Genomic DNA, 22,371 nt, shown 5'->3' with positions numbered 1-22,371 from the left:
CAAAACTATAGTTTATTAGCAAGAAATTTGTGGAGTGGTTGAAAAACTAGTTTTAATGACTCCAACCTAAGTGTATGTAAATTTCCGACTTCAACTGTAGACGCGGTAAGGTCAAGGCCAGTCCCAACCACCGTCAAGGGGTTACAACGGTTTCTGGGGTTTGCCAACTTCTACCGTCGCTTCATCAGGAACTTCAGCGCCGTTGCCACCCCTCTCACCTCCCTCCTCAAGGGTGTCCCCCCCCCCCCCTCCTCCTCTGATTGATAGATTTTCCAAGTCATGTCGAATCCCTCTTCCTGGTCTCCCCACTGCTCTCCAGGTTGCTGAGGCACTCTTCCAGCAGGTCTTACGGCATTATGGCCTTCCGGAGGACATTGTGTCCAACCGTGGACCCCAAATCACATCACGAGTTTAGAGGGGCTTCTTAGAGAAGCTCGGGGTCACAGTCAGCCTCACTTCTGGGTATTGGCCTCAGTCCAACGGGCAGGTGGAGAGGATGAACTAGGAGCTGGGGAGGTTCCTGAGGAGTCATTGTCAGGATCGGCAGGGTGAGTGGGAATGATTCCTTCCCTGGGCAGAGTACGCCCAGAACTCCCTATGTCACTCCTCCACTGGGTTGACCCCTTTCCAGTGTGTTTTGGGTTTCCTGCTGTTTTATGAAACACAACATTGAACAGTGGCTCCTGTTGTCCTACTGCTGAGATGTTTGACTACGTATTCTTTTTTCCATATAAATTATATCATGAGACTGTGTGTGTGTGTATTTATTATAACTATGTGTTACCTAATACATAAATAGGTAACCACATTTGCATCGCTTGCTGTTTAGGGTTTTAGGCTGGGTTTATGTAAAGCACGTTGTGACATCTGCTGATGTAAAAAGGGCTTTATAAATACATTTGATTGAAATTAGGTTCATATTAGTGGGATATTATATATGATGGTCAAAAAGGTTTGTGTGAAATTCAACAATCTTGTTTGTTTTTACTGCACAAGGGTTGGGGCGGACTGATCCACAGGACCGCCCATTCTGAATGCATAGCTAGCCAGCGGTTAGCTCCCTGTCATGCTACTTGTTATCGGGACGGAGAGGACATCTTGTTGATAACATTTTGCGGAAGAACAGTTATTTATACAAGCTACGAAGTAATATTTGGTTAATGACGATAAAGACGTGGTCGTCCGTATTGACTTATTTAAAGTGAAGATTAGATAGCTAGCTATTTGTAAAGGAATTGTTTGTTTTTTCGACGCCGCGGCATACGCACAGCCGCACGTTAGCCATCTAGCTAACGTTAGCTATATTAGGGTCGACGCTTAACGTTAGCTAACATTGAATTTGTCTGTCCAGCTAGCTAGCTACCCTGTTATACCGTGTCAGTTGCCCAGTTGGGCAAACTCGGTGAAGATTCGCATTGCAAAATTGATTGCAATTCTCTTGGAGCGAGGATGGCGCTGAAAAGGATCCACAAGGTAACTAACTAGGTAGCAAGTTAGCCACATTTTTGTTAGCTCGATTGTTGATGTACGTCGTTAGCTGGTTAGTTAACGTTTAATTGTGGCTAAAGTTGGCTAGCTAGCAATCTAGCTAACGCCCGTCCCATATCCAAATACTATTTTCATCTGTGCCATCGGTTTGTTGACACTAGACTGGCTAGCTCGTTAGGTAGTATCTAGCTACCTAGATAACTAGCTAGTACTATTATTACTAGTTATCTGGGTGTCAAACTATTGATTTCAGCACCCAAAGAATAGCCCGTAATTATACATTACGATCGTGTGTAATTGGCTGCTATCCTTTGGGTGCTGAAACAAGTTAGTTTTAGATACAATCTAGCTAACGTTGGTTAAGGGACGTCGGAGTGCCAGCTCGCCCACTAGTCGCCACTCAACTCCATCGTAAATCGTATCAGTTTGATCGGCTATCTCAAAGCGAAACACTCCGCTAACTTCTGATACAAGGCCTTTCTGATTAAAAAAAAAAAAAAAAAAAAAAAAATCTGAGGCAACATTGATGCTACTTGGCTAGTGAAATTCAATTTCAGTCATCATTGTTGTGCTGCCAGCTAGCTAGATGTTAGCTGAACGATAGATAGCCATCTCACCAGACCTAGCTAAAAGTTACCGGTAACGTATGCTAACGGAACGTTAGCTAGCAAAATGTACATGTAAGATGAGACCGGGTAGCTAGCTAGGTGGATAAAACGTTAGCTAAGAAGATCACTAACAATGTAACTGAATATAAATGTGTGTATCTAATTATTGTACTCTATCTGAACCTGCTCCTCTATAAGCCACTAGCCAGCAACACCTCAGCCATTTTGATGAAGTTGGGCCATTGATATCCAATGGAGAGGCCCCGGGGGGGGCATATGAATACAGTCATCACTGGTTAACACTCACTTGTTACACATCAGCAGGTGTAGTTAACGGTTCATATTTGATAAACGCCATTTTAAAAGGGCTCAAATGAAGCTACATAAATACAACATAGGTAATGCCACTCAAATCTCGTGATCCGCGGTTGTTTGGAAGTACTGCCAAATTCTCTAAAACAGCGTTGGATGCGGTGGTAGAGAAATTTACATGAAATTATCCGGCAACAGCTCTGGTGGACATTTCTGGAGCCAGCATGCCAATTGTAGGCTCCCTCAACTTGAATGGTCTGTAGCATTGTGTGCATTTTATTGTCCCCAGCTGCAAAGAGCTGCAGTTAGTTCCAGAATGGGAGACAAGGAATGTTAGTCCTGAGTATTCCCAAAACTAAATGCATTGTATTTAGGACTAAACCCTAAACCTCAACTAAATCTTGTTATGAATCATGTGGAAATTGAGCAAGTTGAGGTGACTAAACTGCTTGGAGTAACCCAGGTTTGTAAACTGTCATGGTCAAAACATATTGATACAACAGTAGCTAAGATGGGGAGAAGTCTGTCCATAATAAAGCGCTGCTCTGCCTTCTTAACAACACTATCAACAAGGCAGCTCCTACAGGCCCTAGTTGTGTCGCACCTAGACTTCTGTTCAGTCGTGTGGTCAGGTGCCACAAAGAGGGACTTAAGAAAATTGCAATTGCCTCAGGAGAGCACAGCTGGCCCTTAAAAGTACACAGAGAGCTAACATTAATGATATGCATGTAAATCTCGCATGGCTCAAAGTAGAAAAGAGATTGCTGTCATCACTACTTTTGTTTTTTGTAAGAAGTGTTGACAAGCTGAATGCACAGAGCTGTCTGTGTTTAAAATACTAGCACACAGCTCAGACACCCATGCATACCCCACAAGACATGCCACCAGAGATCTCTTCACAGTCCCCATGTACAGAACAGACTATGGGAGGCTCACAGTACTCATAGAGCCATGACTACATGGAACTCTATTCCACATCAAAATATATATTAAAAAACTGGTATAAAGGCACCTTATGGAACATCGGTGACTGTGAAGAGACACACACAGGTACAGACACACACAGGTACAGACACACACAGGTACAGACACACACAGGTACAGACACACACAGGTACAGACACACACAGGTACAGACACACACAGGTACAGACACACACACAGGTACAGACACACACACAGGTACAGACACACACACAGGTACAGACACACACAGGTACAGACACACACAGGTACAGACACACACAGGTACAGACACACACAGGTACAGACACACACAGGTACAGACATAGGCATATATTGTATTATTGTTGTATGGTGGTATTAAAAATGTTGTATTGTAGATATGTAGTGGTGTAATGTACTGTTTTATCTGTTGTTTTATGAGTAATGTAAGTGTCTTATTAATATGCCTTGCAGGAACTAATGGGGATCCATAATAAACCCCAGGAAGTGTAGCTGCTGCCTTGGCAGGAACTAATGGGGATCCATAATAAACCCCAGGAAGTGTAGCTGCTGCCTTGGCAGGAACTAATGGGGATCCATAATAAACCCCAGGAAGTGTAGCTGCTGCCTTGGCAGGAACTAATGGGGATCCATAATAAACCCCAGGAAGTGTAGCTGCTGCCTTGGCAGGAACTAATGGGGATCCATAATAAATGCAAAGTGTCATGCTGAAACAGGAAACGGCCTTCCCCAAACTGTTCCCACAAAGTAGTCTAGGATATCATTGCATGCTGTAGTGTTAAGATGTCTCTTCATTGTAACTAAAGGGTCTAGCCCGAACCATGAAAAACAGCCCCAGACCATTATTCCTGCTCTACCAATCTTTAGTTGACACTATGCATTCGGGCAGGTAGCGTTCTCCTGGCTTCTGCCAAAATCAGATTCGTCCTTTGGACTGCCAGGTGGTGAAGTGTGATTCATCACTCCAGAGAATGCGTTTCCACTGCTCCAGAGTCCAATGGCAGCAAGCTTTACACCACTTTCAACAGTGTATGTACAGCAATAGTTGACTAGGATGGCCTTGACTACAGTATGTAAACATTATTATTGGATCGAATCCCCAAACGGACAAGGTAAAAATCAGTCGTTCTAGGCCGTTATTGTAAATAAGAATTTGTTCTTAACTGACTTGCCTAGTTAAATAAAGGTAATTTTTTTATTTATTAACAGGCCTATCCACAACTAAAACATTTTGGTAGACCAATGACCAACATTCTTTAGAACAATTGATTGGTCAAAATGTTCTATAATGTATTTTTTCGTATATAGGCGCATCCTATGTGTTTTAATCAAATCAACTATATGCACCGAGGTTGTCTGATGCTTTAAGCACACGGTTTGATTGAATAATTAAGACACACAAATGACTAGAGGCAGTCTGACTGCAATTGATTTGATTGGGCCTGTGGGTCTGGCTCAGACTTGCTGCGCCATGTTAACAATGACTGCTTGTGACTAGCACCCATTGTCTCTCTCTCTCTCCTCCCTGCTGCAGCGACCACCACATAAACACTTGATGTTATCGCACTGTCCGTGTTGCTGAAGCCGCAACACAACTTTTCAGTCAGAAATGGCTGTAATTGTCATCCTGAAATCCCTCATTTGTTTAGGGGGAAAAAACATTCCCTCAACCCTGACTCTCTTCACGTGAAACGTATGCGTCACATGCCCGTGATCAATAGGGCCTGACCTATAGCCTATCATATTCACATCAATACTTTTGTTATAACAAACTCTGAACGTCGTTAAATAAAATCCACATTTTGTTACCTTACAGCCTTATTCTAAAATTGATTGTGTCGAGGCACAGATCTGGGGAAGGCACAGTCTGACAAATCGTCAGGCGGCTCTCTCTGCTATCGCGGTACTGGAACTCCAAGTCTAGGTCCTGCTGCTACTCGCTGTTTATTGGCTATGCATGGTCACCTGGTCACCTGTACCTACATGTACAAATTGGCTCGACTAACCTGTTCCCCCGCACATTGACTCTGTACCGTAACACCCTGTATATAGCCTCCACCTTAACTCTGTACCGTAACACCCTGTATATAGCCTCCACATTGACTCTGTACCGTAACACCCTGTATATAGCCTCCACCTTAACTCTGTACCGTAACACCCTGTATATAGCCTCCACATTGACTCTGTATCGGTACCCCCTGTATATAGCCTCCACATTGACTCTGTACCGTAACACCCTGTATATAGCCTCCACCTTAACTCTGTACCGTAACACCCTGTAGGCAGGGACTGGGAGAATAGGCAGGATTTGAGGGAAAGATGAACGGAGCAAAGTACTGAGAGATCCTTGATGATAACCTGATCAGGACTTCAGACTGTGGTGAAGGTTCACCTTCCAACAGGACAATGACCCTAAGAACACAGCCAGGACAATGCAGGAGTGTCTCTGAATGTCCTTGAGTGGCCCAACCAGAGCCTGGACTTGAACCCGATCAAACATCTCTGGAGAGACCTGAAAATAGCTGTGCAGCGACGCTCCCCATCCAACCTGATAGAACTTGAGTGGATCTGCAGAGAAGAATGGGAGGAACTCCCCAAATACAGGTGTGCCAAACTTGTAGCGTCATACCCAAGAAGACTGGAGGCTGTAATCGCTTTTTATACAATTGCGCATTTTTCAAAAACCCTGTTTTTGCTTTGTCACTATGTGCTATTGTGTGTATATTGATGAGGCAGAAAAAAAACCAATTTAATCCATTTTAGAAATAAGTCTGTAACGTAACAAAATGTGGCAAAAGGTAAACGGGTCTGAATAGTTTGCAAATGCACTGTATATATGGATGATTTATAAAGCCAGGCACATTTAACAGGCAGGCTATTGATTATAGAGTTCATTCATTTGGTGTCCTCTCTCCTCAGTTTTCTTAGACGGTTAAGGAAAAGTCTGTTTTCTCATTTGCTAATTCTGCTGCTGCCTCCACCGCATTGTTGTCAACAGTCAATATGGTGGTTAGCTTTGCTAACCCTCGACCCGGGCTATACAACATCCTTAATGGCACCCTCTTTCACCTTTTTATAGTGCACCACTTGTGAGCAGGGCCCGTGGGTCCGTTTTCTGTAGTGTGAACAGTACAACAACTTTCCATCAGTGGTTGCCGTCATGGTAGAGGTCATGTTATGCTTTACCTCATTGTTTCGGTGGTGTTGAATGTCCGTCTGACTGGTTCTTGGAGAAATGGCATCTTCCTTTCACCAGAACACACAGTTGGGTTGTGTTCACTATGCATCAAACGGAAGAAAACAAACAGCAACGGGGAGGGACTTCCTGAACTTTTAAATACCAAACATTTGTTTTCCTTTGCCAAACGTTTTGCTACTGAGGATGCCCCTGGTGTAGGTTACTTTGGGCTGATAGCCTTTCACTGGGATTATAGGCTGTCATTCATTCTTCTTTGTTCTCAGACTGGAGCACACCGTGTTGCTTTCATCATTCAAAATGTCTGCCTCTGGTTTAGAGCTAATTGTTCCTCGTCTCTCTTGTTGCATTGCAGGAGCTGAATGATCTGGCTCGTGATCCTCCAGCACAGTGCTCAGCAGGACCAGTGGGAGATGACAGTAGGTGTCTTTTGACTTTATTTTTATGGAACTGTTGAAGGCAGTTACTCTTAATCTTGGTGCTGGAGAACCAAAGGGCTGAATATTTTAGTTTTTGCCCGAGCGCTAATACACCTGATCAAATGTGCCTTAAGAAACACTGGTTAAAGATTATAATGACCCTTAATGTGCACTAACTCTCCTCCTCTCCCTCCTCTCTCTCCCCCCTTCTCTCCCCCCTTCTCTCCCTCCTTCTCTCCCTCCTCCTCTTCCTCTCCCTCCTCCTCTCCCTCCTTCTCTCCCTCCTCCTCTCCCTCCTCCTCTCCCTCCTTCTCTCCCTCCTCCTCTCCCTCCTCCTCTCCCTCCTCCTCTCCCTCCTCCTCTCCCTCCTCCTCTCTCCCCCTCCTCTCTCTCCCTCCTCTCCCTCCTCCTCTCCCTCCTCCTCTCTCTCCCTCCTCTCTCTCCCTCCTCTCTCTCCCTCCTCTCTCTCCCTCCTCTCTCTCCCTCCTCTCTCTCCTCCTCTCTCTCCTCCTCTCCCTCCTCCTCTCCCTCCTCCTCTCCCTCCTCCTCTCCCTCCTCCTCTCCCTCCTCCTCTCCCTCCTTCTCTTCCTCCTCCTCCCTCCTTCTCTCCCTCCTCTTTTCCCTCCTCCTCTCCCTCCTCCTCTCTCTCCCTCCTCTTCCTCCTCCTCTCCCTCCTCCTCTCCCTCCTTCTCTTCCTCCTCCTCTCCCTCCTTCTCTCCCTCCTCTTTTCCCTCCTCCTCTCCCTCCTTCTCTCCCTCCTTCTCTCCCTCCTTCTCTCCCTCCTTCTCTCCCTCCTTCTCTCCCTCCTTCTCTCCCTCCTTCTCTCCCTCCTTCTCTTCCTCCTTCTCTTCCTCCTCCTCTCCCTCCTCTCCCTCCTCCTCTCCCTCCTCCTCTCCCTCCTCCTCTCCCTCCTCCTCTCCCTCCTCCTCTCCCTCCTCCTCTCCCTCCTCCTCTCCCTCCTCCTCTCCCTCCTCCTCTCCCTCCTCCTCTCCCTCCTCTCTCTCCCTCCTCTCTCTCCCTCCTCTCCCTCCTCCTCTCCCTCCTCTTTTCCCTCCTTCTCTCCCTCCTCTCTCTCCCCCCTCCTCTCCCTCCTCCTCTCTCTCCCTCCTCCTCTCCCCCTGTCAGTGTTTCACTGGCAAGCCACCATCATGGGTCCTGTGAGTAATTCTATCATCTTGAATTGCTGTTTTGATTAAATGGATTACATTTTCTGGAAGTGAAGGCAGTTGGAAGGGAAATGCTGATCAGTGGTTATTGCAGATGGGACTGTAACGTGATTCTCTTCCTCTCCTTTCAGAATGACAGTCCATATCAGGGGGGCGTCTTCTTCTTGACTATTCATTTCCCTACAGACTATCCTTTCAAACCCCCTAAGGTAAGGGGTCACTTCACATAGGTTAGGAAAGGGGGGCGTTCCTAAATCCCTGTCAGTGGTTACACTTATGGACATTTGTATTGTTCTAGACTGCAGCCTGATGATGGGGCATGTAGTTAATGTGGTGTGGTAGGAGGGGTGATTTACTAGTTAATGTGGTGTGGTAGGAGGGGTGATTTACTAGTTAATGTGGTGTGGTAGGAGGGGTGATTTACTAGTTAATGTGGTGTGGTAGGAGGGGTGATTTACTAGTTAATGTGGTGTGGTAGGAGGGGTGATTTACTAGTTAATGTGGTGTGGTAGGAGGGGTGATTTACTAGTTAATGTGGTGTGGTAGGAGGGGTGATTTACTAGTTAATGTGGTGTGGTAGGAGGGGTGATTTACTAGTTAATGTGGTGTGGTAGGAGGGGTGATTTACTAGTTAATGTGGTGTGGTAGGAGGGGTGATTTACTAGTTAATGTGGTGTGGTAGGAGGGGTGATTTACTAGTTAATGTGGTGTGGTAGGAGGGGTGATTTACTAGTTAATGTGGTGTGGTAGGAGGGGTGATTTACTAGTTAATGTGGTGTGGTAGGAGGGGTGATTTACTAGTTAATGTGGTGTGGTAGGAGGGGTGATTTACTAGTTAATGTGGTGTGGTAGGAGGGGTGATTTACTAGTTAATGTGGTGTGGTAGGAGGGGTGATTTACTAGTTAATGTGGTGTGGTAGGAGGGGTGATTTACTAGTTAATGTGGTGTGGTAGGAGGGGTGATTTACTAGTTAATGTGGTGTGGTAGGAGGGGTGATTTACTAGTTAATGTGGTGTGGTAGGAGGGGTGATTTACTAGTTAATGTGGTGTGGTAGGAGGGGTGATTTACTAGTTAATGTGGTGTGGTAGGAGGGGTGATTTACTAGTTAATGTGGTGTGGTAGGAGGGGTGATTTACTAGTTAATGTGGTGTGGTAGGAGGGGTGATTTACTAGTTAATGTGGTGTGGTAGGAGGGGTGATTTACTAGTTAATGTGGTGTGGTAGGAGGGGTGATTTACTAGTTAATGTGGTGTGGTAGGAGGGGTGATTTACTAGTTAATGTGGTGTGGTAGGAGGGGTGATTTACTAGTTAATGTGGTGTGGTAGGAGGGGTGATTTACTAGTTAATGTGGTGTGGTAGGAGGGGTGATTTACTAGTTAATGTGGTGTGGTAGGAGGGGTGATTTACTAGTTAATGTGGTGTGGTAGGAGGGGTGATTTACTAGTTAATGTGGTGTGGTAGGAGGGGTGATTTACTAGTTAATGTGGTGTGGTAGGAGGGGTGATTTACTAGTTAATGTGGTGTGGTAGGAGGGGTGATTTACTAGTTAATGTGGTGTGGTAGGAGGGGTGATTTACTAGTTAATGTGGTGTGGTAGGAGGGGTGATTTACTAGTTAATGTGGTGTGGTAGGAGGGGTGATTTACTAGTTAATGTGGTGTGGTAGGAGGGGTGATTTACTAGTTAATGTGGTGTGGTAGGAGGGGTGATTTACTAGTTAATGTGGTGTGGTAGGAGGGGTGATTTACTAGTTAATGTGGTGTGGTAGGAGGGGTGATTTACTAGTTAATGTGGTGTGGTAGGAGGGGTGATTTACTAGTTAATGTGGTGTGGTAGGAGGGGTGATTTACTAGTTAATGTGGTGTGGTAGGAGGGGTGATTTACTAGTTAATGTGGTGTGGTAGGAGGGGTGATTTACTAGTTAATGTGGTGTGGTAGGAGGGGTGATTTACTAGTTAATGTGGTGTGGTAGGAAGGGTGATTTACTAGTTAATGTGGTGTGGTAGGAGGGGTGATTTACTAGTTAATGTGGTGTGGTAGGAGGGGTGATTTACTAGTTAATGTGGTGTGGTAGGAGGGGTGATTTACTAGTTAATGTGGTGTGGTAGGAGGGGTGATTTACTAGTTAATGTGGTGTGGTAGGAGGGGTGATTTACTAGTTAATGTGGTGTGGTAGGAGGGGTGATTTACTAGTTAATGTGGTGTGGTAGGAGGGGTGATTTACTAGTTAATGTGGTGTGGTAGGAGGGGTGATTTACTAGTTAATGTGGTGTGGTAGGAGGGGTGATTTACTAGTTAATGTGGTGTGGTAGGAGGGGTGATTTACTAGTTAATGTGGTGTGGTAGGAAGGGTGATTTACTAGTTAATGTGGTGTGGTAGGAGGGGTGATTTACTAGTTAATGTGGTGTGGTAGGAGGGGTGATTTACTAGTTAATGTGGTGTGGTAGGAGGGGTGATTTACTAGTTAATGTGGTGTGGTAGGAGGGGTGATTTACTAGTTAATGTGGTGTGGTAGGAGGGGTGATTTACTAGTTAATGTGGTGTGGTAGGAGGGGTGATTTACTAGTTAATGTGGTGTGGTAGGAGGGGTGATTTACTAGTTAATGTGGTGTGGTAGGAGGGGTGATTTACTAGTTAATGTGGTGTGGTAGGAGGGGTGATTTACTAGTTAATGTGGTGTGGTAGGAGGGGTGATTTACTAGTTAATGTGGTGTGGTAGGAAGGGTGATTTACTAGTTAATGTGGTGTGGTAGGAAGGGTGATTTACTAGTTAATGTGGTGTGGTAGGAGGGGTGATTTACTAGTTAATGTGGTGTGGTAGGAGGGGTGATTTACTAGTTAATGTGGTGTGGTAGGAGGGGTGATTTACTAGTTAATGTGGTGTGGTAGGAGGGGTGATTTACTAGTTGATGTGGTGTGGTAGGAGGGGTGATTTACTAGTTAATGTGGTGTGGTAGGAAGGGTGATTTACTAGTTAATGTGGAGTGGTAGGAAGGGTGATTTACTAGTTAATGTGGTGTGGTAGGAGGGGTGATTTACTAGTTAATGTGGTGTGGTAGGAGGGGTGATTTACTAGTTAATGTGGTGTGGTAGGAGGGGTGATTTACTAGTTAATGTGGTGTGGTAGGAAGGGTGATTTACTAGTTAATGTGGTGTGGTAGGAGGGGTGATTTACTAGTTAATGTGGTGTGGTAGGAGGGGTGATTTACTAGTTAATGTGGTGTGGTAGGAGGGGTGATTTACTAGTTAATGTGGTGTGGTAGGAAGGGTGATTTACTAGTTAATGTGGTGTGGTAGGAGGGGTGATTTACTAGTTAATGTGGTGTGGTAGGAGGGGTGATTTACTAGTTAATGTGGTGTGGTAGGAGGGGTGATTTACTAGTTAATGTGGTGTGGTAGGAGGGGTGATTTACTAGTTAATGTGGTGTGGTAGGAGGGGTGATTTACTAGTTAATGTGGTGTGGTAGGAGGGGTGATTTACTAGTTAATGTGGTGTGGTAGGAGGGGTGATTTACTAGTTAATGTGGTGTGGTAGGAGGGGTGATTTACTAGTTAATGTGGTGTGGTAGGAGGGGTGATTTACTAGTTAATGTGGTGTGGTAGGAGGGGTGATTTACTAGTTAATGTGGTGTGGTAGGAGGGGTGATTTACTAGTTAATGTGGTGTGGTAGGAGGGGTGATTTACTAGTTAATGTGGTGTGGTAGGAGGGGTGATTTACTAGTTAATGTGGTGTGGTAGGAGGGGTGATTTACTAGTTAATGTGGTGTGGTAGGAGGGGTGATTTACTAGTTAATGTGGTGTGGTAGGAGGGGTGATTTACTAGTTAATGTGGTGTGGTAGGAGGGGTGATTTACTAGTTAATGTGGTGTGGTAGGAGGGGTGATTTACTAGTTAATGTGGTGTGGTAGGAGGGGTGATTTACTAGTTAATGTGGTGTGGTAGGAGGGGTGATTTACTAGTTAATGTGGTGTGGTAGGAGGGGTGATTTACTAGTTAATGTGGTGTGGTAGGAGGGGTGATTTACTAGTTAATGTGGTGTGGTAGGAGGGGTGATTTACTAGTTAATGTGGTGTGGTAGGAGGGGTGATTTACTAGTTAATGTGGTGTGGTAGGAGGGGTGATTTACTAGTTAATGTGGTGTGGTAGGAGGGGTGATTTACTAGTTAATGTGGTGTGGTAGGAGGGGTGATTTACTAGTTAATGTGGTGTGGTAGGAGGGGTGATTTACTAGTTAATGTGGTGTGGTAGGAGGGGTGATTTACTAGTTAATGTGGTGTGGTAGGAGGGGTGATTTACTAGTTGATGTGGTGTGGTAGGAGGGGTGATTTACTAGTTAATGTGGTGTGGTAGGAAGGGTGATTTACTAGTTAATGTGGAGTGGTAGGAAGGGTGATTTACTAGTTAATGTGGTGTGGTAGGAGGGGTGATTTACTAGTTAATGTGGTGTGGTAGGAGGGGTGATTTACTAGTTAATGTGGTGTGGTAGGAAGGGTGATTTACTAGTTAATGTGGTGTGGTAGGAGGGGTGATTTACTAGTTAATGTGGAGTGGTAGGAGGGGTGATTTACTAGTTAATGTGGAGTGGTAGGAAGGGTGATTTACTAGTTAATGTGGTGTGGTAGGAGGGGTGATTTACTAGTTAATGTGGTGTGGTAGGAGGGGTGATTTACTAGTTAATGTGGTGTGGTAGGAGGGGTGATTTACTAGTTAATGTGGTGTGGTAGGAGGGGTGATTTACTAGTTAATGTGGTGTGGTAGGAGGGGTGATTTACTAGTTAATGTGGTGTGGTAGGAGGGGTGATTTACTAGTTAATGTGGTGTGGTAGGAGGGGTGATTTACTAGTTAATGTGGTGTGGTAGGAGGGGTGATTTACTAGTTAATGTGGTGTGGTAGGAGGGGTGATTTACTAGTTAATGTGGTGTGGTAGGAGGGGTGATTTACTAGTTAATGTGGTGTGGTAGGAGGGGTGATTTACTAGTTAATGTGGTGTGGTAGGAGGGGTGATTTACTAGTTAATGTGGTGTGGTAGGAGGGGTGATTTACTAGTTAATGTGGTGTGGTAGGAGGGGTGATTTACTAGTTAATGTGGTGTGGTAGGAGGGGTGATTTACTAGTTAATGTGGTGTGGTAGGAGGGGTGATTTACTAGTTAATGTGGTGTGGTAGGAGGGGTGATTTACTAGTTAATGTGGTGTGGTAGGAGGGGTGATTTACTAGTTAATGTGGTGTGGTAGGAGGGGTGATTTACTAGTTAATGTGGTGTGGTAGGAGGGGTGATTTACTAGTTAATGTGGTGTGGTAGGAGGGGTGATTTACTAGTTAATGTGGTGTGGTAGGAGGGGTGATTTACTAGTTAATGTGGTGTGGTAGGAGGGGTGATTTACTAGTTAATGTGGTGTGGTAGGAGGGGTGATTTACTAGTTAATGTGGTGTGGTAGGAGGGGTGATTTACTAGTTAATGTGGTGTGGTAGGAGGGGTGATTTACTAGTTAATGTGGTGTGGTAGGAGGGGTGATTTACTAGTTAATGTGGTGTGGTAGGAGGGGTGATTTACTAGTTAATGTGGTGTGGTAGGAGGGGTGATTTACTAGTTAATGTGGTGTGGTAGGAGGGGTGATTTACTAGTTAATGTGGTGTGGTAGGAGGGGTGATTTACTAGTTAATGTGGTGTGGTAGGAGGGGTGATTTACTAGTTAATGTGGTGTGGTAGGAGGGGTGATTTACTAGTTAATGTGGTGTGGTAGGAGGGGTGATTTACTAGTTAATGTGGTGTGGTAGGAGGGGTGATTTACTAGTTAATGTGGTGTGGTAGGAGGGGTGATTTACTAGTTAATGTGGTGTGGTAGGAGGGGTGATTTACTAGTTAATGTGGTGTGGTAGGAGGGGTGATTTACTAGTTAATGTGGTGTGGTAGGAGGGGTGATTTACTAGTTAATGTGGTGTGGTAGGAGGGGTGATTTACTAGTTAATGTGGTGTGGTAGGAGGGGTGATTTACTAGTTAATGTGGTGTGGTAGGAGGGGTGATTTACTAGTTAATGTGGTGTGGTAGGAGGGGTGATTTACTAGTTAATGTGGTGTGGTAGGAGGGGTGATTTACTAGTTAATGTGGTGTGGTAGGAGGGGTGATTTACTAGTTAATGTGGTGTGGTAGGAGGGGTGATTTACTAGTTAATGTGGTGTGGTAGGAGGGGTGATTTACTAGTTAATGTGGTGTGGTAGGAGGGGTGATTTACTAGTTAATGTGGTGTGGTAGGAGGGGTGATTTACTAGTTAATGTGGTGTGGTAGGAGGGGTGATTTACTAGTTAATGTGGTGTGGTAGGAGGGGTGATTTACTAGTTAATGTGGTGTGGTAGGAGGGGTGATTTACTAGTTAATGTGGTGTGGTAGGAGGGGTGATTTACTAGTTAATGTGGTGTGGTAGGAGGGGTGATTTACTAGTTAATGTGGTGTGGTAGGAGGGGTGATTTACTAGTTAATGTGGTGTGGTAGGAGGGGTGATTTACTAGTTAATGTGGTGTGGTAGGAGGGGTGATTTACTAGTTAATGTGGTGTGGTAGGAGGGGTGATTTACTAGTTAATGTGGTGTGGTAGGAGGGGTGATTTACTAGTTAATGTGGTGTGGTAGGAGGGGTGATTTACTAGTTAATGTGGTGTGGTAGGAGGGGTGATTTACTAGTTAATGTGGTGTGGTAGGAGGGGTGATTTACTAGTTAATGTGGTGTGGTAGGAGGGGTGATTTACTAGTTAATGTGGTGTGGTAGGAGGGGTGATTTACTAGTTAATGTGGTGTGGTAGGAGGGGTGATTTACTAGTTAATGTGGTGTGGTAGGAGGGGTGATTTACTAGTTAATGTGGTGTGGTAGGAGGGGTGATTTACTAGTTAATGTGGTGTGGTAGGAGGGGTGATTTACTAGTTAATGTGGTGTGGTAGGAGGGGTGATTTACTAGTTAATGTGGTGTGGTAGGAGGGGTGATTTACTAGTTAATGTGGTGTGGTAGGAGGGGTGATTTACTAGTTAATGTGGTGTGGTAGGAGGGGTGATTTACTAGTTAATGTGGTGTGGTAGGAGGGGTGATTTACTAGTTAATGTGGTGTGGTAGGAGGGGTGATTTACTAGTTAATGTGGTGTGGTAGGAGGGGTGATTTACTAGTTAATGTGGTGTGGTAGGAGGGGTGATTTACTAGTTAATGTGGTGTGGTAGGAGGGGTGATTTACTAGTTAATGTGGTGTGGTAGGAGGGGTGATTTACTAGTTAATGTGGTGTGGTAGGAGGGGTGATTTACTAGTTAATGTGGTGTGGTAGGAGGGGTGATTTACTAGTTAATGTGGTGTGGTAGGAGGGGTGATTTACTAGTTAATGTGGTGTGGTAGGAGGGGTGATTTACTAGTTAATGTGGTGTGGTAGGAGGGGTGATTTACTAGTTAATGTGGTGTGGTAGGAGGGGTGATTTACTAGTTAATGTGGTGTGGTAGGAGGGGTGATTTACTAGTTAATGTGGTGTGGTAGGAGGGGTGATTTACTAGTTAATGTGGTGTGGTAGGAGGGGTGATTTACTAGTTAATGTGGTGTGGTAGGAGGGGTGATTTACTAGTTAATGTGGTGTGGTAGGAGGGGTGATTTACTAGTTAATGTGGTGTGGTAGGAGGGGTGATTTACTAGTTAATGTGGTGTGGTAGGAGGGGTGATTTACTAGTTAATGTGGTGTGGTAGGAGGGGTGATTTACTAGTTAATGTGGTGTGGTAGGAGGGGTGATTTACTAGTTAATGTGGTGTGGTAGGAGGGGTGATTTACTAGTTAATGTGGTGTGGTAGGAGGGGTGATTTACTAGTTAATGTGGTGTGGTAGGAGGGGTGATTTACTAGTTAATGTGGTGTGGTAGGAGGGGTGATTTACTAGTTAATGTGGTGTGGTAGGAGGGGTGATTTACTAGTTAATGTGGTGTGGTAGGAGGGGTGATTTACTAGTTAATGTGGTGTGGTAGGAGGGGTGATTTACTAGTTAATGTGGTGTGGTAGGAGGGGTGATTTACTAGTTAATGTGGTGTGGTAGGAGGGGTGATTTACTAGTTAATGTGGTGTGGTAGGAGGGGTGATTTACTAGTTAATGTGGTGTGGTAGGAGGGGTGATTTACTAGTTAATGTGGTGTGGTAGGAGGGGTGATTTACTAGTTAATGTGGTGTGGTAGGAGGGGTGATTTACTAGTTAATGTGGTGTGGTAGGAGGGGTGATTTACTAGTTAATGTGGTGTGGTAGGAGGGGTGATTTACTAGTTAATGTGGTGTGGTAGGAGGGGTGATTTACTAGTTAATGTGGTGTGGTAGGAGGGGTGATTTACTAGTTAATGTGGTGTGGTAGGAGGGGTGATTTACTAGTTAATGTGGTGTGGTAGGAGGGGTGATTTACTAGTTAATGTGGTGTGGTAGGAGGGGTGATTTACTAGTTAATGTGGTGTGGTAGGAGGGGTGATTTACTAGTTAATGTGGTGTGGTAGGAGGGGTGATTTACTAGTTAATGTGGTGTGGTAGGAGGGGTGATTTACTAGTTAATGTGGTGTGGTAGGAGGGGTGATTTACTAGTTAATGTGGTGTGGTAGGAGGGGTGATTTACTAGTTAATGTGGTGTGGTAGGAGGGGTGATTTACTAGTTAATGTGGTGTGGTAGGAGGGGTGATTTACTAGTTAATGTTTTGTTGAATTAATATTTTTCTCTGTCTCCCTCTGTCTCTCTCTCTCTCTCTCTCTCTCTCTCTCTCTCTCTCTTTCTCTCCCAGTTAGCGTTTACCACAAGAATTTACCACCCCAATATTAACAGTAACGGCAGTATCTGTCTGGATATTCTGAGATCACAGTGGTCGCCGGCTTTAACTATTTCTAAAGGTGAGTTAGGCCTACTCTGTGACGGACAGATCCACTGAAGGTGCATTATGGGGCAGTTTACCGGACACAGATTAAGCCTAGTCCCGGACTACAAAGTTATTTCAAGAGAGATTCTGGAGATGTTTTCTACCCTTGTTAATGTGCCTCTGTGTGTCATAAGGAATCAGACATTACTACGTCACATGGCCTAGATGTCTATGTGAGAGTCGTCTGTAGAGGGGATCCAACCCATGGCTCCTGTTCCCAGTTACACAACAGAGAAACGGGTTGTAACTCTTGTACCTGTCTTCTTCCGCAGTTCTGCTGTCCATTTGCTCCCTCTTATGTGACCCCAACCCAGACGACCCTCTAGTACCAGAGATTGCACGCATCTATAAAACAGATAGTGACAAGTAAGTATCCTGTACTGCTGCTGTCTGTTGGAGACAGACAGTCTCCAACAAAAATATGTATTTTCATCAAGTTTTGATCACTGGGAAGTTGATAAACATGTTCCTGTTTGCTTTGGGCTACAGCCGAGACAAAGCAGGATAATGCCCCGTGTCTCTCAAAGCAGAATAATGCCCCGTGTCTCTCAAAGCAGAATAATGCCCCGTGTCTCTCAAAGCAGAATAATGCCCCGTGTCTCTCAAAGCAGGATAATATCCCGTGTCTCTCATAGCAGAATAATTCCCTGTGTCTCTCAAAGCAGAATAATCCCCCGGGTCTCTCAAAGCAGAATAATGCCCCGTGTCTCTCAAAGCAGAATAATGCCCCGTGTCTCTCAAAGCAGAATAATGCCCCGTGTCTCTCAAAGCGGAATAATGCCCCGTGTCTCTCAAAGCGGAATAATGCCCCGTGTCTCTCATAGCAGGATAATGCCCCGTGTCTCTCAAAGCAGGATAATGCCCCGTGTCTCTCAAAACAGAATAATGCCCCGTGTCTCTCTCAAAGCAGAATAATGCCCCGTGTCTCTCTCAAAGCAGAATAATGCCCCGTGTCTCTCTCAAAGCAGAATAATGCCCCGTGTCTCTCTCAAAGCAGAATAATGCCCCGTGTCTCTCTCAAAGCAGAATAATGCCCCGTGTCTCTCAAAGCAGAATAATGCCCCGTGTCTCTCAAAGCAGAATAATGCCCCGTGTCTCTCAAAGCAGAATAATGCCCCGTGTCTCTCAAAGCAGAATAATGCCCCGTGTCTCTCAAAGCAGAATAATGCCCCGTGTCTCAAAGCAGAATAATGCCCCGTGTCTCTCAAAGCAGAATAATGCCCCGTGTCTCTCAAAGCAGAATAATGCCCCGTGTCTCTCAAAGCAGAATAATGCCCCGTGTCTCTCAAAGCGGGATAATGCCCCGTGTCTCTCAAAGCGGAATAATGCCCCGTGTCTCTCAAAGCAGAATAATGCCCCGTGTCTCTCAAAGCAGAATAATGCCCCGTGTCTCTCAAAGCGGAATAATGCCCCGTGTCTCTCAAAGCGGAATAATGCCCCGTGTCTCTCAAAGCGGAATAATGCCCCGTGTCTCTCAAAGCGGAATAATGCCCCGTGTCTCTCAAAGCGGAATAATGCCCCGTGTCTCTCAAAGCAGAATAATGCCCCGTGTCTCTCAAAGCAGAATAATGCCCCGTGTCTCTCTCAAAGCAGAATAATGCCCCGTGTCTCTCAAAGCAGAATAATGTCCGGGGTCTCTCTAAGCAGAATAATGCCCCGTGTCTCTCAAAGCAGGATAATGCCCCGTGTCTCTCTCAAAGCAGGATAATGCCCCGTGTCTCTCTCAAAGCAGGATAATGCCCCGTGTCTCTCTCAATGCAGGATATTGCCCCGTGTCTCTCAATGCAGGATATTGCCCCGTGTCTCTCAAAGCAGGATAATGCCCCGTGTCTCTCTCAAAGCAGGATAATGCCCCGTGTCTCTCTCAAAGCAGGATATTGCCCCGTGTCTCTCAAAGCAGGATAATGCCCCGTGTCTCTCTCAAAGCAGGATAATGCCCCGTGTCTCTCTCTCAGCGGAATAATGCCCCGTGTCTGTGGAGAGGAGGTTATTGTGTGGTGGTCTATGTTTATGGCAGCATGTAGTCCTCGCTCAGGGCTGGTCTTCAGCCAACAACTGTCTACCACCGTCCTTGTAAGGCTTTACTTTGGTTGTGTGGACAAGTTTTTTTTTCTGTAAACTATAATCTTTTGGGGATTGAGTATGGATATTGGTGAATGTGTTTGTCTGTGCTTATTGTTCAGGCAGTGATTTTAATTTGAGAAGAAAATTGACCTTAAAAGTTCAGATGTTTGTGATATGCATTTTGAGTGTGGTGTTGATCGTCATCAGGGCCTGTATCCTTAAATCGTCTGACTAAAAGTGCTGATCTAGGATCAGTTTGGCCTTTCAGATCATAATTGATGAGATGATATGGACAGGTGGGTTCCTGATCCTAGATCAGCTACTCTGAGACACTATGCGGATACAGGCCCAGATGTTACTGCTCTCTTAAATAATGCTATTCAAATCACATTGTATTTGTCACGTGCGACAAATACAGCAGGTGTAGAGACCTTACCGTGAAATGCTTACTTACAGGCCCTTAACCAACAGTGCAGTATTAAAGAGTTGAGAAAATATTTACAAAACAAACTACAGTAAAAGAATAAGATGAATAATAACCAGGATATGTACAGGTTAGTCAAGGTAATTGAGGTAATATGTACATGTAGGTAGGGGTAAAGTGACTATGCGTAGATAATAACCAGAGTAGCAACAGCGTAAAAAAGGGGGGGTCAATGAAAATAGTCTGGGTATTCTTTTGATGAGCTGTTCAGCAGTCTTACGGCTTAGGGGTAACAGAGAGAAGTCTATGATTAGGGTGGCTGGAGTCTTTGGCTGTTTTTAGAGCCTCTGACACCGCCTGGTGTAGAGGTCCTGGATGGCAGGAAGCTTGGCCCCGGTGATGTACTGGGCCGTACGCTCTACCCTCTGTAGCGGTTGGAGGCTGAGGAGTTGCCGTACCAGGCGGTGATGCAACCAGTCAAGATGCTCTCGATGGTGCAGCTGTAAAACCTTTTTGAGGATCTGAGGACCCTGGGATGATGGTGTTGATGTGAGCCATGACCAGCCTTTCAAAGCCCTTCATGGTTACAGACGTGCGTGCTACTAGGCGGTGGTCATTAAAGATAATATATATATTTAACCTTTATTTAACCTGGCCAGTCAGTTAAGAACAAATTCTTATTTACAGTGACGGTCTACCCCGGCCAAACCCGGACGACGCTGGGCCAATTGTGCACCGCCCTATGGGATTCCCAATCGCGGCCGGTTGTGATACAGCCTGGGATCGAACCAGGTTCTGTAATGATGCCTCATTTAGGCAGATTACCTTGACGCCTTGTGCGCAGGCACTATGGTGTTCTGCTTGAAACATGTAGGTATTACAGACTCGGTCAGGGATGTAGGGACGGTACCCTGGCAGACCGGGATCCGTAGAGACGGTACACTGGCAGACCGGGGTCCGTGGGGACGGTACCCTGGCAGACCGGGGTCCGTGGGGACGGTACCCTGGCAGACCGGGGTCCGTGGGGACGGTACCCTGGCAGACCGGGGTCCGTAGGGACGGTGCCCTGGCAGACCGGGGTCCGTAGGGACGGTGCCCTGGCAGACCGGGGTCCGTAGAGACGGTACCCTGGCAGACCGGGGTCCGTGGGGGCGGTACCCTGGCAGACCGGGATCCGTAGAGACGGTACCCTGGCAGACCGGGATCCGTAGAGACGGTACCCTGGCAGACCGGGGTCCGTGGGGGCGGTACCCTGGCAGACCGGGATCCGTAGGGACGGTACTCCAGTAGGTCTTTGGTCAGAAGTAGTGCAGTCGATAGGGTGCCGTTTGGGAAGCTGCATCTATTGTTTTTGTTTGTTTCCCCTCATACAGATACAGCAGAATAGCAAGAGAATGGACGCAGAAATACGCCATGTGATGACTGGTCTCGCGGATCATCGGAAGGAGAACGTCATTGTAGCTGGAGTCAACTTCAATTGCTGGTTTTCATTATTTTGTTCATTTTTGTTATTTGAATTAGACTCATTTTGCCCCCATTTTCACTCCTTCATTCATGTGCTATTAAAAAGATGGTGTTTGTCGCTCGGACGGTCGACGTGTGTACTCGTTTCATTTAAGTGAGGGAAAAAAACCACCAAACATTTTAATGTAAGTCTTTCATGGGTTCTGATCTCTTCATGTTGAGCATGCGACAACAGTATAGAGGCCGTGCCGACTGGCCTCTTGGTTATCAGACTAAATCACTAGTCTGCGTTCCATCCATGTTGTTCTGAGGACGTTGGAAGACACCGGACCGAACCGGACAGACGTGTCTCTTCAGGATACTCCGACTGGTGTGTGATGTCGTTGGCTGTGTCTGAAATGGAACTCTATTCCCCTATGTTGTGCACTACTTTTAACCAGGGTTCTTCTATGGGAATATCCCTGTGGATCCTGGTCTACCGGGGGAATATCCCTGTGGATCCTGGTCTACCGGGGGAATATCCCTGTGGATCCTGGTCTACCGGGGGAATATCCCTGTGGATCCTGGTCTACCGGGGGAATATCCCTGTGGATCCTGGTCTACCGGGGGAATATCCTCGTCTACCAGGGGAATATCCCTGTGGATCCTGGTCTACCAGGGGAATATCCTCGTCTACCGGGGGAATATCCTCGTCTACCAGGGGAATATCCCTGTGGATCCTGGTCTACCGGGGGAATATCCTCGTCTACCGGGGGAATATCCTCGTCTACCGGGGGAATATCCCTGTGGATCCCGGTCTACCGGGGGAATATCCCTGTGGATCCCGGTCTACCGGGGGAATATCCCTGTCGATCCCGGTCTAAAGTAGTGCATTTTTATTTATTTCAGTGGCAGCAGTGTTATGCTTTTTAATATTGTTAGCGACCCATGGCCTGAGAGAATATTTACCACCTCGTAACCAAATGTGTGAACAGACAAACAAATGCTGCGGGTATGTCAACATCCAGTCAGCAAAAAAAAATAAGAAATGTAATGTATTTTATGCATGTTATAGGAATAGGTTGGATATTATTCATATGAAGTGGATCCACGTTGCAGGGGTGGGCAAATGGGGGAGGGGAAATTATTAAATGAAAGCTTTCTATCTTTGATTTTAGAAGTTAAGAGCCTATAGTTAGGTCACCTACCTAAACACTGTATTGTAGCTCTGAGACGTGACGCAGAGCGATCGGTTCACCTATCTACTGGTGCCTCTGTCTCCTTTTTTGTTGTTGATTTCCCATCAATAAAGTTAAATCATAAATACTTTCTAGGTTCTTATCACTTTTTGTTGGCTGCTGTAAATGTTCTA

General features: G+C 45.7%; 1 protein-coding gene across 1 annotated transcript; it reads left to right on the top strand.

The window, feature by feature from the left end:
- Positions 1-994: 994 nt before the first annotated feature.
- LOC139554051 (ubiquitin-conjugating enzyme E2 D2-like) lies at positions 995-22,328 on the top strand. The gene is made up of 7 exons (XM_071366968.1): positions 995-1,473; positions 6,926-6,989; positions 8,115-8,146; positions 8,287-8,364; positions 16,937-17,042; positions 17,341-17,434; positions 20,930-22,328. Exons 1-7 carry the CDS (start codon positions 1,450-1,452, stop codon positions 20,973-20,975), a joined length of 444 nt encoding a protein of 147 aa, XP_071223069.1. The 5' UTR covers positions 995-1,449; the 3' UTR covers positions 20,976-22,328.
- Positions 22,329-22,371: the final 43 nt, after the last annotated feature.

This window comes from Salvelinus alpinus, chromosome 25 (assembly GCF_045679555.1).
Source record: "Salvelinus alpinus chromosome 25, SLU_Salpinus.1, whole genome shotgun sequence".
NCBI classification, from domain to species: domain Eukaryota; kingdom Metazoa; phylum Chordata; class Actinopteri; order Salmoniformes; family Salmonidae; genus Salvelinus; species Salvelinus alpinus.
The sequence above is the reverse complement of the archived record's forward strand: the minus strand, read 5'-3'. Positions and strand labels throughout refer to the sequence as shown.